This window comes from Phacochoerus africanus, chromosome 11 (assembly GCF_016906955.1).
Source record: "Phacochoerus africanus isolate WHEZ1 chromosome 11, ROS_Pafr_v1, whole genome shotgun sequence".
Classification (NCBI taxonomy): domain Eukaryota; kingdom Metazoa; phylum Chordata; class Mammalia; order Artiodactyla; family Suidae; genus Phacochoerus; species Phacochoerus africanus.
The window spans coordinates 48,138,891-48,153,351 of NC_062554.1; the positions used below are offsets into that span (position 1 = coordinate 48,138,891).

A 14,461-nucleotide genomic window follows, 5' to 3' on the forward strand; every position below is an offset into this window, starting at 1 on the left:
GTCTTTGGTTTCCCCAGGCCCGTCCTGGCTTTCCGAGGACCTAGCAGCTGCCCCTGACCTTGCACTTGAAGGACAGGCTATTTGTTTTATACTTTGGTGCAGGATTTTGAAAATGCTTCTTTGTATTCCATGGCTAGGGAGGCAGAGGAAGGAACCAGGCTGCCTCATTTGTCCTCCTCGTCCTGGGTTCTGGAAGGAAGCTGTGTAGGCGTGGTGAGGACGACAAGCCGTGGGTGTCTGGGACATCCTGATCTTTGGGTTGGACTAATTCGAAGGAGAGAGTGGTGGAAGAAATGACTGCAGATGGCGTGTGACCCATCCCTTAATTAAGGGCCTCCATCCTGCTGAATAAGACTCAGTGACTGTATAGATTGTTGGTAGGTTTTATTGTCAGATTCTTATTACCAGTCAGGCTTGCCTCACTGATTTCCTCCAGGAGTGCCCTGTACTCTTGAGAGGTAAGAAGTGAGTAAATAGCCCCAGAGGGTGCCTAACCCCGAGTGGGCCTCAGCGCATAAGCCCTGAGTCCCTGCACACAACAAGCAGTTTAGGGAGTCCCTGGTGGCTCAGTGGGTTAAGGATCCAGTGTTGTCACTGCTGTGGCTCTGGTCGCTGCTGTGGCACGGGTTCTATTCCTGGCCCAGGAACATTGCATGCTGCAGGTGCGGCCAAAAAAGAAAAAACAAGAGCAAAAACACCCAAGCAGTTTGTTTGTCCTTCTATTTATAACAACCCAGGGCTTGAGGCTGGGTGGCAGCAGCTTCTTCCCTCCCTCTGAATAATGAGGAAAATCACTTAACCTCTTTGGAAGGCCGGGGCCTGCCAGAAGACCCAGGTGGGCAGTGGTGACAACTGGTATGAGCTGAAAGTGGTCGCCAGCCCCAAGCCTGTGGCCGTTTCTCCAGCCAGAGGCCAGGGACCAGGCCCGAGGGGATGCCATGACTCTGCAGATGCCACCAATAGCATTTTGAAGGAGTGCTTTGGCCAGAGACCCATTCCTCAGCCTGCCTCCTCTGTGACTCACTTGAGCTGCATATTTTGCTAGCAGGAAGGCTCGAAATGAGAGGCAAGAAGCACTTCTTCAGAGTGGGAGCTCCTGGGTCTTGGATCAGCACTTGAGAGAAATATAGCATTCTTTGCAGGTCATAGACAGAGGCTTTAAAAAAAAATTGAGATGAAATTCACATAACATGAAATTAACCTTTTTTAAAATTTTTTTTGGCTTTTTAGGGCCACACCCGTGGCATATGAAACTTCCTAGGCTAGGGGTCAAATTGGGGCTGTAGCAGCCAGCCTATGCCAGAGCCACAGCAATGCGGGATCCAAGCCATGTCTGTGACCTACACCACAGCTCATGGCAACGCCGGATCCTTAACCCACTGAGCGAGGCAAGGGATCGAACCTTCGTCCTCATGGGTACTAATCGGGCTTGTTGTCACTCAGCCACAACGGGAACTCTGAAATTAACCACTTTAAAGGGGGCAATTCCATTCAGTGGCATTTAGTACATACTGTCTCTATCTAGTTCCAAACCATTTTCATCACTTCCAAATAAAACTTCTTACCCATGAAACAGTTATTCCTACAACCCCAGCCCTTGGCAACCACCCTCTTTCTATCTGGATTTCCTTGTTCTGGGTGTTTCATGTAAATGGAATCATGACACAGGCGACCCCTCCGGCCTGGCTTCCTTCACTTAACAATGTGTTTTGAGATTGGTCCTGTTGTGCCATTTCTCAGCAGATCATAGGGTTTTACAGCTACTCAAGGTACCCAACGACAAAGCCCCATAGAAAGGGTGAGTCTTCCTGCCACTCTTACTTAAGCCTCAGGTTCTGCCAGTTGGAAAGGGAGTGGGCTAGGCTCACCGTTTCCCAAAGGCACCACAGTAGAGACACCAGGGATGTGTCTTAACCGATTTCTGGGCTCTAGTGAGAGGGTCCGTGGGTCTGGGGTGGGGCCTCTCCGGGGATGCTGATTGTTAGCTGGATTTGGGGCCCCAGAACCAGGTGACTTCTGGGGATGGGGGGGCTATCTTTTTTATTTTATTTTATGTGAAGATGAACTCCGGTCCCCCTACCAACCTACCTGTCTACCCACCCACCCACCCACTCACAGGTGCAATAAGGATTGCCCTCGCACACTCACACACTCAGTGTGTTCAAGTAAACCAAATTTGGGTGGGGGGGGGGCTACCTTGACTCTTAACTTGCCTGTGATCTTAGCCGAGGCCTGAAGTTACTACTCCCTACCGCGCCCCCAGATGCTGTTTGCTGTTTGTGATGCAGTTTCTGAGGCAGGGACTCCTGTCATCTTTCTGTTTGCCTTCTGAGGGGAGGTGCTGGGCCCCCTCCCTGCTGCTTTTTACAGCCCCAATTAATCGTGTCACATTTATCAAGCTCCAGCTACGCCCTGTGAGCTGGAGATGGGAGAGGAAGGTTGTTCACGCCCCGGGGTTGTAGTTACAACCCACTGCACATCAAGGTTACGTTCTGGAAAAGCTGCCCTCCCACCCGCTCCTACTCCTTCCCAGACCAGCGTCTCCGGGGTCTGCGTGTGCCCACCCCTCCCCGTGGCCGTTTGTGGGACCCCAGGGAGCAAGGCTGCTAGGCGTGATCTGGAAATCTGCACCAGGAGGGCTGGTGATGGGGGAGACTCGGGGCAGAGGCCAGAGGGACATCCCTGGGGATGGAAAAGGACCCAGACAGACCGGAAACCATGCACAGAGTGTGGGGGTCCAGCACAGGCACCTGTGGGTGTTGGGATTGCCGGGACCTCTGGGTTCCTGGTCACTTTCCACGGAGGGTCTGCTTTGACGTCCTCTTTCCCCTAAGGTGGGGAGGGTGGGGAGTGGGAGATGGAGAGGAGGAAAGTGAGGAGAGAGCAGAATGATGTCTTTGCCTTAATAAATGTGACAGCCTGCCAGCCTGCCTGTGCGTGGATTCCAAGGCTGCCTCCCTGCTGTGCTCTGGGGGAGGGGCCCCTGGGCTGCCTTGGGGATCAGCCTCAGCCCTGCAGGCGGCTCCCCCAGGACTTTCTCCCAGACTGACATCCGGCCAAGGAAGGAACTGAGCCGTTTGTCTGAGATACCTGGTGGCCCTTGGACAGGCCACTCTCTTTGCCAGGGACTTTTTTTTCCACTCCCTTTTTTACAGTCTGTTGTTAGGAATCAAAGGGATATCTAATACAATCTTTTTTTTAAAAAAAGGTGTTTCACTAAGCTTGCCTTTCTAGGCTTCCTTTGTGAAAAAGCCCTTGGATGTTCGCTGCATCCTTTTTCTGCTCTCACCTCTTCACCTCTCTTAGGATTGGTTGGGGGGACCCCATAAATCTCATGGCCTCTGAGTAGAAAGGCTTTAGCAAGTTGTGTTCAGGCCTCATACCCACTGTGATCACCAAAGGCTTTGTAACCTGTTCAGAGCCTTATTTGATTGTGAACCTGCCCGAGGGGCTGTTTCGAGGTTGCCCAAGTGCCACATTGATGGGCCTTTTTATCCCAGGCCCTGGATGAACTTAGGTGATGCTTCTAGGTTCCAAATCCTTTATTGTATTGACGTTTGCCTAAGGCCTCTGTTTACTTCCCTCTGGTTCTAAGGATGAGGGAAGGATGAGGGTGTATTGGAGGGAGAAGGCTGTTAACCTCAATTCCCAGGACACCTGTGCTGGTGGGCTTCTCTATAGATGCTTCCAGACTCCTCCTAGAGACCAGGGCTGGAAGGAGAGAGGGGCAGTGGGAAGGCTGCCGGAAGGCGTCCTCCCTCGGCCAGTGGGGAGTCTCTGAGCTGCTTTCTCCCTGTGGCATCCTGGGCTAGACAGTTTACTTGTTTCTGTTTTTTATTTGCCTGTCTCTGTCACTGCTTGCCTGGACTTAACCTCTCTGGGAATGAGAAGGGACATTTTGGAATGACATACTTTCCTAAAAAAATATCCAATGCCTTTTTTCTTTAAGGAGGCCTCATTTCAGATATCTTCCAAAGGAGTTTGGGTCCTGGGTCAAATTAGATGCAGGTGCTTAAGACCCAAAGCAAAGTAGTTAAGGATTAAGCTCCTTTGTCGCTCTGTCGGCCAGGTTTGGGGCCCAGGTGTTTCCCATCTCCTTTGGGACAGCTGAGAGCACCTCCAGGAGTGGGCGGGGAGAGTCAGGGGGCGGGAGGAGGAGGAGGGGAAGGAGAAAGCCGCTGTGGGAGGGGAGGGTTTTGTAGCCTTGGGAAGGCAGCTCCTTGGAAGGCCCATCAGCTCCTGGAGGTGAGGGTGAGGGTGAGGGTGAGGGTGGGGGTGGGGACGGGGACATGTCCAGGCTGGAGGGTGCACAGGCCCCTCGGAGTCCGGAAGCTTGGTTTCCTTCTCCACGTGCCCAGGAGACAGTCGTGGGTGAAGGGGTGATGGAATTGGCTTCCCCAGACGTTGCTCATGGTCCTGGTTTTTGGGGGCTTTGTCCTGATTCTGCATGTCAAGACCAGCTCTCGGAATCTCTTAGCTCAGTTGGCTCTTCCCACACGCAGGGGGTGACATGGATGACTCACCTGTGCCCAGGTGCACCCATGAACTGTCTATCAGTGATGGGTGGAAGAGGAAGAGGAACGGAGTTAGCTTTCCATAAAGCAGAGCCTCTCCAAAAGAACTGGTCTTTATTCTGAGATTCTCTCCTCAGTTTTCAGTGTTAAAATGTCCTTTCTTTGAAAAATGACAGTGATTATAGATGGTGGTCGTATTGTTTAGGAGGGGGGCGGCTACTTAACAGGTGAGTCCCAGGGGATCAGGTGTGAATGTATCGCCCCATTAGGAGAAGTTCTCTTTGGGGATGTGGGTGCCTTTCTGCCTTGGCCCTGCTCTCTCCTGGGACTCTGGAGACCTAAATGCAGCAGGAAGGGAAAGAAAACAGGACTGCATGGGGGCTGGGGCCACACCCCGTCGTAAGAGTCTGCTGTGTTCACAGAAAGCAGGGGGCACAGATTCAGAGAACAGCCAGCCAAGCTCTGATACGGCATCTCGGCATTTTGTTTGTTTGTTTTTTCTGCCTCGCTCGAGGCATACAGAATCCTGGGCCAAGAATTGAACCTGCACCACAGCAGTGACCCAGGCCACTTGCAGTGACAATGCCTGATACATTACCCACTGTGCCACAAGGGAACTCCTAGTGGCTGTGTTTATTAACTTCTTTACCTGGCAAAATAGAAGTGGCTGACCAAGGCTCTGCCGGCCTGCGTAAGGTACCTGCATTTTACTGGTTTACAGAAATCCAGAAGCCTGGGAGCTACTGTTCGCAGTAAGCCAAAGGCCATTTCTGTGAGGTCCTGGGAAATATTTCTTTCCTCGGGATACTTCAAAACTAGCTAAAGCTGATGTTTTTCTTTTGTTCCTCCCGGTTAGGAACTAAGGATAAGTGATGTCACCTGTAGGCTAGAGAGAGATGCAGTTTGAACAGAGGTTTGCAAGCGTGTGGTGCTTCTGGCCTGTGTCCCTTTTTTGAATGAGGACGATGCTTCAGTGTTTCGGTTTCAGATTTGACAAGTGCATGACCCATGTACAGAGTGAGGATGAGAGTAATCCGAGGTTGATTGCACAAAGGACAAAAATAAGCCAAGTAATTGGTTAGGCCAGTGAGAGCCTGAGAGGAAGATTTTTTTTTTGCAGTCCCATTAATCCCAAATAGCAGAGGACCTGTGTTTCTTCTCGTGAAGGTGGAGTCTGGTGGAATCTGCAGTGGAGGCAAATAGGCTGCCCTGGCCAGTGGTCCAGGTATAAAGAAGCATCTTGGTCATTTCTGAGTGATAGGAAGGGGGAGAGAGTCTTGCTTTAGAAAGTTGCTGGCCGTCCCTCCTCCTGGGTCCTAATTCTTGTGTTGGTTCGATCTCTTTCAGGTTAGTCTGAATGATTCCCACAACCAGATGGTGGTCCACTGGGCCGGAGAGAAGAGCAACGTCATCGTGGCCTTGGCCCGGGACAGCCTGTCGCTCGCGAGGCCCAGGAGCAGCGACGTGAGTATCGGTGTTGCTCTGGGCTTCCCTCTGTGCAGCCAGGACACCCTTTTCTCATCCGTTGGGGTTATGCCTGAGAAACTATTGGGCGCCTGGGGAATCTGGAAAAGAGTGCACACCCTTTACCTGCTGAACACAGGGTGGTGCAGTCGGTGTTGCAGAGAGAGCCACGTGATGTGCGTTGACCTCTGTGCAGCGATAAGGTACGATCCGGATTATCGCGTCCCTAAGTGCCTTCCTGGATTCCTGGGCAGAGCTGCCCATCGGCAGCAGAACCCAGTGGAATGATTTGGTTTTTCCCAGGTGCTGATTTCCTCTAACCCGGTAGAGTTGGATGTGTCCTTGACTCTGAATCATTCACATTCTTAATTCCCACAGTTGACTTTTTACGACGTTCAGTAGTTTAAGTGCTTTGGAGATAGTTGACCAAGGGTCACACTCAAAGACCTCTGATAGAGGCCAGGTAGGGAACGGGCAGGGGTGAAGCTGCCTGCAAGCTTATGCCACTCTTTACGGGAAGAATGGTCTCTTCCTTTTTCTTGAAATAGGTGGGCCTCTGGGACAATATGTCCTTTCCCACTTTTTTTATTTGGTTGCCTTTTTTTTTTTTTTTTTAGGGCTGCATCTGTGGCACATGGAAGTTCCCAAGCTTGGGGTTGAATCAGCTACAGCTTCTGGCCTACGCCACAGCCACAGCAACTCGGGGTCTGAGCAGTGTCTGCGACCAACACCACAGCTCATGGCAATGCCAGATCTCCAACCCACTGAGGGAAGCCAGGGATCGAACCTGCATCCTCATAGATACTAGTAGGATTTGTTTCTGCTGCGCTACAACAGGAACTCCTCATTTTGCCAATTTTGATAGAGAAACACGTTCCAGAAACATTCACCTGTGTCTTAATTGGAATGTGGTGACTGTTGCTTGGTCTCAGCGTATGAGAGGCTCTGGGAGGCAGGAGAGACTTTGAGCTTCTGGGCTCTTGTCATCGGCTCTCAGCTCTGGTTGACACGCAGGGCCCAGTGTGGCTGGATCTGATTTTTCGAGAGAAGCTCAGAGGCCTGTATGTGAAACCTTCTGAGTTTTACAAGTTGGCAGCTGATATGTTATTTTTACAAACTCCCTGTGGGCCAAGTTGAACCTAGATGAAGGCCAGAGTAAGCCTGTGGGTCCCAAGTCTGTGGTCCCTGCTCCAGACATCCCCTTGTGGGGAAGGGGAACAGCCCTGCCTTGGGTCAGGGTCTGACATGGTGAGGCTGTGGCGCTTCGGTCTCTTTGCCCTCTGTCCAGAGGAAACCTCCTGATGCATTTGCCAGCACTGTCCCATCAGCCTGGAGGACACACTTGTGATTCTGGAGGCTGGATTTGGTCTCCATGAGCCCCTCTCTGTGTATCTACCATCTGGGTTGGATGTGGATGTGCCCCCAGCTAGGGGACCAGAGGGGGCCCGGGGGCTGTTTTCCAGCGGGTTGAATGGGGCGGCCACAGATGGGGAGGGCAGACGAAGGCGAGGCCATGATGATGCGTGACTTTGCCCAGGGGGGTGCTGGGCGTGATGATGGGAAACCATTGCAGCTGACAGCCAGTTTGGAAGTGGTGATCTGGGGGCAGGGGTAGGCTTGTTTGGGACAGTGACTTTGGCCTGTTAATGAGTGTGGTCAGGGTTGGCAAGCACAGAAGGCAACGTGTGGACGACCAGCGGCTGGGAGAGTCCATAAGCCTGCCTTCACCACTGTCACTTTGTGAAGCTATCGCTGTGGAGCACAAGAGGCAGTTTTCTGCCCTCTGCCCTCCTGTGTTGAGAAATCTTCCTTAGGTTTTTGTTGCTCTTGTTGTTCATTTGTTTTTAAATGCATTTTAGAAGTTCTCTGTCCAGATAGTATTTTTGGCAAGAGAGGTGGAAAACCTAGCTTTTTACTGTTTTGCTGGACGAAGAGGAGCCCAGAGACATTCACTGATTTGCCTGGGGTCACTCAGCATGTCTGTGGGAGAGCTGGGGCTAAGGAACATGAAGGCCTGGTCACATACTCCATCTGTGAGGCCAGGGTGACAACTCACTTGGGTTTTAGCACTGCAAGTCCCACATCCTGGAACCCTCCTCAGTCCGGGAGAACCAGGAGCGTTGGTCCCCTACATGTAGTGCCAGTCTATCCAAAGCTAATTCTCACTCTGTCTAAATATTTGGGTGATTCTTAGCAAGGGCCCATCGAACATTCAAAAATGATAAACTCTTCTGGAATGAAGTATGTGCTAAGATTAAATGGAAAGAAAATTTCACGCTTGGAGATAATAAATAGGGGTGGCAGAGATTTCCCCCCATCTGTATGCAAGCTCCATTAAAGAATTGGCAGATGAAACTGAGATGTTCTGACGTGAAAAGTTAATGCAAAAATAAATTATGACTCAGAGGCAGGAGTTGGTGGTGCTGGTGTCGTAGCAATCTAGCTTTTCTTTAAAGACTGGAAGCACGGTTATCAGGCCCCGCCCGCAGTTCAGAAGGAAAAGAACCTCCACAAATATGGAACTGCATGCATGTTGGAGAATGGCCAGCTCCTACACATTCAGCCTATATAAAAAAAGGGATGGATCTGGAAGCTGGATCCTGGAAGATTTGCTCTTAAACAGAAAACAGAAGAATGAATCATGTCCTGATGAACTTGTAGCCCGTGCGATCCCCTGAAGCATGGCTCCTGCGGGACCCATCTTTTCTGTGACAAGTCTGGGAGATGAAGCAATAGGTGTTATTTATCTTGACTCTCCCCACCGCTTCCTCTCTGTACTCTCCTGACCTGTTTTACCAAGTACTCAGTTGCCACATAATTGGCCGAAGAGCTCAGCAGAGTGTCCTGCAGAAGAGGAGAATCCTCCAGGGGAGGCATCAGGAATGGTAGGACACTTGGATGCAGAGAGGTGTGACAGCGTGATTGTTGGCCCTGAGCATCGGCGGGGGAGCAGGGCCCACGTATGCCACCAGTGCAGAACTGGTGTCCCGCTAAGCCTCAGCCCCGAGAGCAGAATGTGGGGGTTTGAATCCTGGCTTTGTTGCTCACTAGTCTGACCTGAGCAGGTCATTAACCTCCTCTTGGTTTTCTCATCTCTCATTTGAGGCTGATCTGGTAAAATGTTGTTTCCCAAGCAGTGGTCTGAGGTTCAGGAGCGTGGGGATTTTTGGGGGGGATGGTGGAGCTTTTCTAGGGCTGCACCTGCAGCATATGGAAGTTCCCATGCAGCTCCTGGCTTACACCACAGCAATGCCGAATCACAGCCGTGTCTATGACTTACACCACAGCTCATGGCAATGCCAGGTCCTTAACCCGCTGAGTGAGTCCAGGGATTGAATCCACATCCTCATGGATACTCGTCATGGTTCTTAACCGGATGAGCCTCAACAGGAACTCCCGTGTGGGGATTTTCTGGGAGCTGGTTAGAAATGTAGAATCTCAGATCTCACCCCAGGCTTCCTGAGTCCAAGTGTGCATTTTGAGCCATGTCCTGCTGGGTGCTTTGGAGGCATGTGACAGTTTGAGAAACAGGAGTGTACTTATAAGAGCACAGGTCACGGAGATGTTTGCTGGACATTGCAATCCTTCTTTCCCACCCCTTCTCCTTTCCCCTGTCCTTTCTCCTCCTCCTCCCTGTTAGTGTGTGATTTTGAAGCACAGGGGAAATCATTTCAAACCATTCACTTAGGAGGACCTTCTTTGCAGAAGGTAAGACTGATCTAACCAGCAGTTTTTGGCAGCTTTGAAACTGGGTTTGGGATTAAGAGATACAAACTACTATGGAGAAAATAAATAAGCCCCGAGGATAGATTGTACAGCACAGGGAAATAGAGCCATTACCTTGTAATACCTTTACATGGAGTATAATCTATAAAAATTAAGATTGAATTGCTGTGTTGTCCACCGGAAGCTAATATTGTAAATCAACTCTGCTTCAATTAAAAAGGAAACTCCTTCCCTCTTTAGGGAGTAGTGTCCCATCGAGGTTGGAGAGGACTAATTAGTGCAGAAACCTGTGTCCAGATGCAAAGCAAATGGCAGCACAAGATGAGTGAGGAGAGGCGGGTGTTTGCCCCAGTTCACCTGGAGGTCATTGAGGGCAGTGAGTAAGGCAGCAGGAAAAGACACCTGAACCCGAATGTTCCAGAAGGATGCAGTGTGGAGGCCAGTGGGCCCTCAGCCCACTTGGCCTCGTCTGAACCCTGGCAGAGACCCCTTCTGGGCGGCTCATCGTAGAGGAAAGTGGATGGCTGTGCACAGCTCTGAGCTTGTCTTGGCCCCGTGGTAATGTAGGGTCTGTGCTAATGAAGTAGAGATGAGAAGAAATATGAGGCTAGAATAAAAATACCGTGTTGGAATTGTTCAGCCTGGAGGAGGGAAGGAAGGTTGATGAGCAATGGGAGAACCTTCATCAAGCATAGGAGGGACTCTCATATGGGGACCCACGTGTAACTTCTCCTTAGTACAAGACTCGGTGAGTTCCCTGGTGGTCTAGTGGTTAGGACTAGGTGCCTGCACTGCTGTGGCCCAGGTTCAATCCCTGGTCTAGGAACTGAGATTGCCACATCAAGCCACTGCACACCACGGCCAAAGAGGGAAAAAAAAAAAAAAAGACCCAAAGAGATGGGGTTTGCTTACAGATGAGAACTTTAAGGGAGAGCTTTTGGGTCGTGAAGGTGGAAGTACCCCCAAGCGGGAAAGGTGGAGGTGTGGCGGGGAGTCCGCGAAAGGCTCTGTGCTTTGCTCAAGGTGATGTCTTCCCCCTCTGTCCAGTGTGACTGCCACCGTCTGGCCCCTGGCTTTGGTGCACGAGCTTTCTCTTTATCAGAAAAGTATGTGGGCAGAAGAGAACACTCATCAGAAGGTTAATTTGCAACAGTGGAAGGACAGCTGGACTTGGACTTGGAGGAACCTGTCTTAGTTTTGTCACTTTCTAGCAGCGTGACCTTGGGCTCCTCCTTCATTTCCCTGAGTCTTAGTTTTTGTTATCTCTTAAACGGAAACAGTTGTTTGCTCATTCTCTTACTGCTGCATTCATGTCACTTCCCTTTAGTCATTTGTGGAACCCGTGCATTGACTCAGCCTGCGGCTTATAATGATTCATGCCAGACATCTTTCTGAGCACCTGCTATGTTCCAGGTCCACGGAAGGGGACAAAGGAGAGACTAACTCACAGGGTTTTTAAAAGATGAAGGGAGAATGCATACAAAAGCGTATTGACACTGAAAAACACTGCCCTGGCTGCGAGGTGATTGTCACACATGTGCCTCTGAGGAGGTCACTTGGAGAGGATTGTCCGTTTATGGGATGCTGGGCTGGAAGGGGCCTCAGTGCCCTTGTGGAGGAACCATTTGCTACATGTCACTTCTGAACATCACAGGGGGCCCTTCCCATCTGTTCTCAGCCTGGAGGATAGAAGTGAGAAAGTCCCGCTTGGTCTCTTTACCCCTCAAATGATTCAGCAGCTCTCAGCCAGCTGAATTCTGAAGCTGCTCTTGTGGCAGCCCCTTCTCGTGTGCTTGGTAGTCAGGAACACATTTTAAGCGTGCGTTTGTAGCAGGGATTCTTCTGCCGTGACCCAGATACTGGCAGAGGCTCTGTGCTCTTCTAACCTCAACATCTAATAAATATTAACGACCCGCACGTGCTCTCGGTTTTCTTTGCACGGACCTTGTGTAGTTCATTGTTCACGTGGGGCATCATTTACCAGCATTAACGTGTTTGCATGCTCATGGTGTGAAAGACCGTGTCTGTGTGCGACTGGGGTCTGTTGCAGAACTTGGCGCCTGTGAAGCCCCCAGAACATGTGTGCTGTTGGGTCAGTGGGCAGTGGTGGCCTTCATTTCTTCCCCCAATTCTGACTCAGTATTATTCGTATTCTATTCACCTGTCAGGCTTATTTTTAAGCCACTGATTTTATATATATGTGTGTGTGGATATATATCTATATGCATACTTTTCTTTTTTGGCTGCACCCATGGCAGGCAGAAGTTCCCAGGCCAGAACTCCAGCCCGCACCATAGCAGTGACAATACTAGGTCCTTTAACCACTAGGCACCAGGGAACTCCATCCCACTGATTATATTTATGCCATAGGGCCTACGTAGTAAAGTCTAGGGACAATCTATCTGACAACTTCCGTTCTAACTTCCGTTTTTTTGAGGGGTGATGGCTTTCAGATTTCTGGCTGTGGAGGCAGGCAGCCTGGGTCAGAACCCACGCTGCTACTTACTTTCTCTCTGACTTTGGCACATGAGTCATCTCATCAGCCCCTGTTGCCTCTTCTGTAAAATGGTTTTAATAATTGCATTTGCCACCTAGGGTGGTGGGGAGGCCTCCCTGAGCTCATTCAGGGGAAGAAGGTGTTCAGCCTCAGGCACCTGGCAGGCATTCATTGCATGAGTTATTTTTCTGTTTCATCCCTATGGTTACTGGGGAGCTGAAAACCCAGGAGCTGGTGAGAAATGAAGGCTGGTGGCACCCCGGAGCTGGTGTCCAGTACTCAGGATCAGAAAACACAAGTGCTGGAGGGGGTTTCTGGTACCCGTGTATGCAACCTCTGTGTGTATTTCATCACTTAGCGCTACTCTGTTTTGCATCTCTGGGGCTACTCTGTGCAAACCCATGAGGGTTTTTTTTTTTTTTTTTTTTTAACCTTCTGGGGTGCTGTAAGCTCAGAACTCCCCAGCAGAGGGACGAGGAATTCAGTTACCTTTGGAGGACATATCAGCAAATGGCAAAACAAATTCTCAATCCCTTCCCCTCAGACAACTCCATTCTCCCACCGTCTGGAGGTAACGTGTTCAGCACTTGACAGAGACGTGGTCAAGGAGGTTTTCATGGTTTCCGTGCGGGCCTCTCCCTCTCCAGGAGTTGTCGTGGCCTCTGAGAAGAGGTCACAGGCCTGGGGACAGACACAGAGGTGGCCTGCTTCTCCTCTGTGGGTTGTCTTCACACCTGTGATTTCATGGTGTCAGGGACCTGTTGGGAACCATGTTCTGGCTGCAGGTGGTGGTGGTGGGGGGTGCGGAGGGAGGCATGTGAAAGTGGAGGCGGAGGGAGTCATCTTTCTGCCACGCTTCTCACCATCCTTCTCTTTCCCGCCTCCATCTTCCAGGTGTACGTGTCTTACGACTACGGAAGATCATTCAAGAGAATCTCAGAGAAACTGAACTTCGGCACCGGGAACAGCAGTGAAGCCGTGATCGCCCAGTTCTACCACAGTCCTGCTGACAACAAGCGTGTAAGAAAGTCGCCCCTCCTGACTTCGTGGGGGCACTTTGGGGAAGGGGGCTGGGAGGTGGAACGCTTAGACATCTTGGCAGCGTGACTGTTAGCCAGGGACTGTTTTTCTGCTCACCTGGGAGTTGGTGCCAGAATGTCATTTTCGAGGTGGAACCGTGCATAATCAAGCAGGCCAGGTACTGGCCAGGCAGGATTGCTAGACAAACAATGGCAGGTTAAAGCACAGGAAAGCTGCCAGCTGCCAAATAAATTGCCCGACTCATAGATGGTAAAAATGGGACTTATATTGAGGTCTAATCCAGGTCTTCCAGGGTGGCTGCTGAACTCTTGGGCTCATGGGCATTGTGTGTGTGTGTGTGTGTGCGCACGCGTGTGCATGTGCGCATGTGCGTGCACGCACATGTGCGTGCACACAACCCTCCCTTCCCTCCCCTCCCCTCCCCTCCAACCTTTACCCTCTATAGAAAAGAAAACCAGGGCGGCTGATCCTGCTGTGGCTCCTGATTTGTTTTCCCAGCTGGCTGGCCCGAGGCTTTGTTTCTGCAGTAGAACCTGGGCAGAAACAAAGCTGTGACTTGAGATTGTCCGGGGCCCCAGGGAGGAAGAGGGGCGGGCAGCGGTCAGGCTTGCCTTACAAAGGCTTTCCTGCTGGTTAGGTAGCTTTAGGCTGGAGAATTACTGTGGTTGCTTTTCCCCCTACTCTGTTGATCCACAGCTCACTTCCAGGAGAGGACAGCTGCTTGTAAGGATGCTGAAGAACTAGCTCCTTAGCAGGGAAAGCTCTACTAAGCATGGCTGCTGCTCTTTGCTTATCTGGAAAGGAACTAGAGAGAAGAATCCACAGGGTCCTCTGCCCAGTTGCCCACCACCCCCATAGTCCCCCAGCTCCTACCAGTACTGGCTTCTCAGGTTGCTTGTACTCTGTTATCAGGGGTTGTATTCAAAATATTTAGCCACTGGAATGGCACTGACCAATCAGAACAGGCTTGATCTGGCGGAGCTGGGTGTTGAAGGCCACCCTGCTGAGCCAGGCATTAACCTTACAGTTGCTGGATTGTAGGCAGGTCCTTGGGAGGGGGCCAGGCTGCTCAAGGAAACGGCTATTTACTAGCAGAAACAGAAACAGGTTTTTTTTATTTTTATTTTTTATTTTATTTTTTTAAAACACAACTAGAATAGTTATTACTGGTACCTACCGGTAAATATCAGCCCTACCTGATGATCTCCAAGTAGAGGGA

The 14,461-nt window shown here is 50.8% G+C and overlaps 1 protein-coding gene across 4 annotated transcripts in view; it reads left to right on the plus strand.

The window, feature by feature from the left end:
- SORL1 (sortilin related receptor 1) overlaps positions 1-14,461 on the plus strand; it is a 166,799-nt gene that overhangs the window by 11,568 nt on the left and 140,770 nt on the right. For all 4 annotated transcript variants that reach the window (XM_047753214.1, XM_047753215.1, XM_047753216.1 and 1 more), the window contains exons 2-3: positions 5,862-5,978; positions 13,096-13,221. In XM_047753214.1, coding sequence (XP_047609170.1) covers positions 5,862-5,978; positions 13,096-13,221 — 243 coding nt within the window. The remainder of the gene's footprint in view (positions 1-5,861; positions 5,979-13,095; positions 13,222-14,461) is intronic.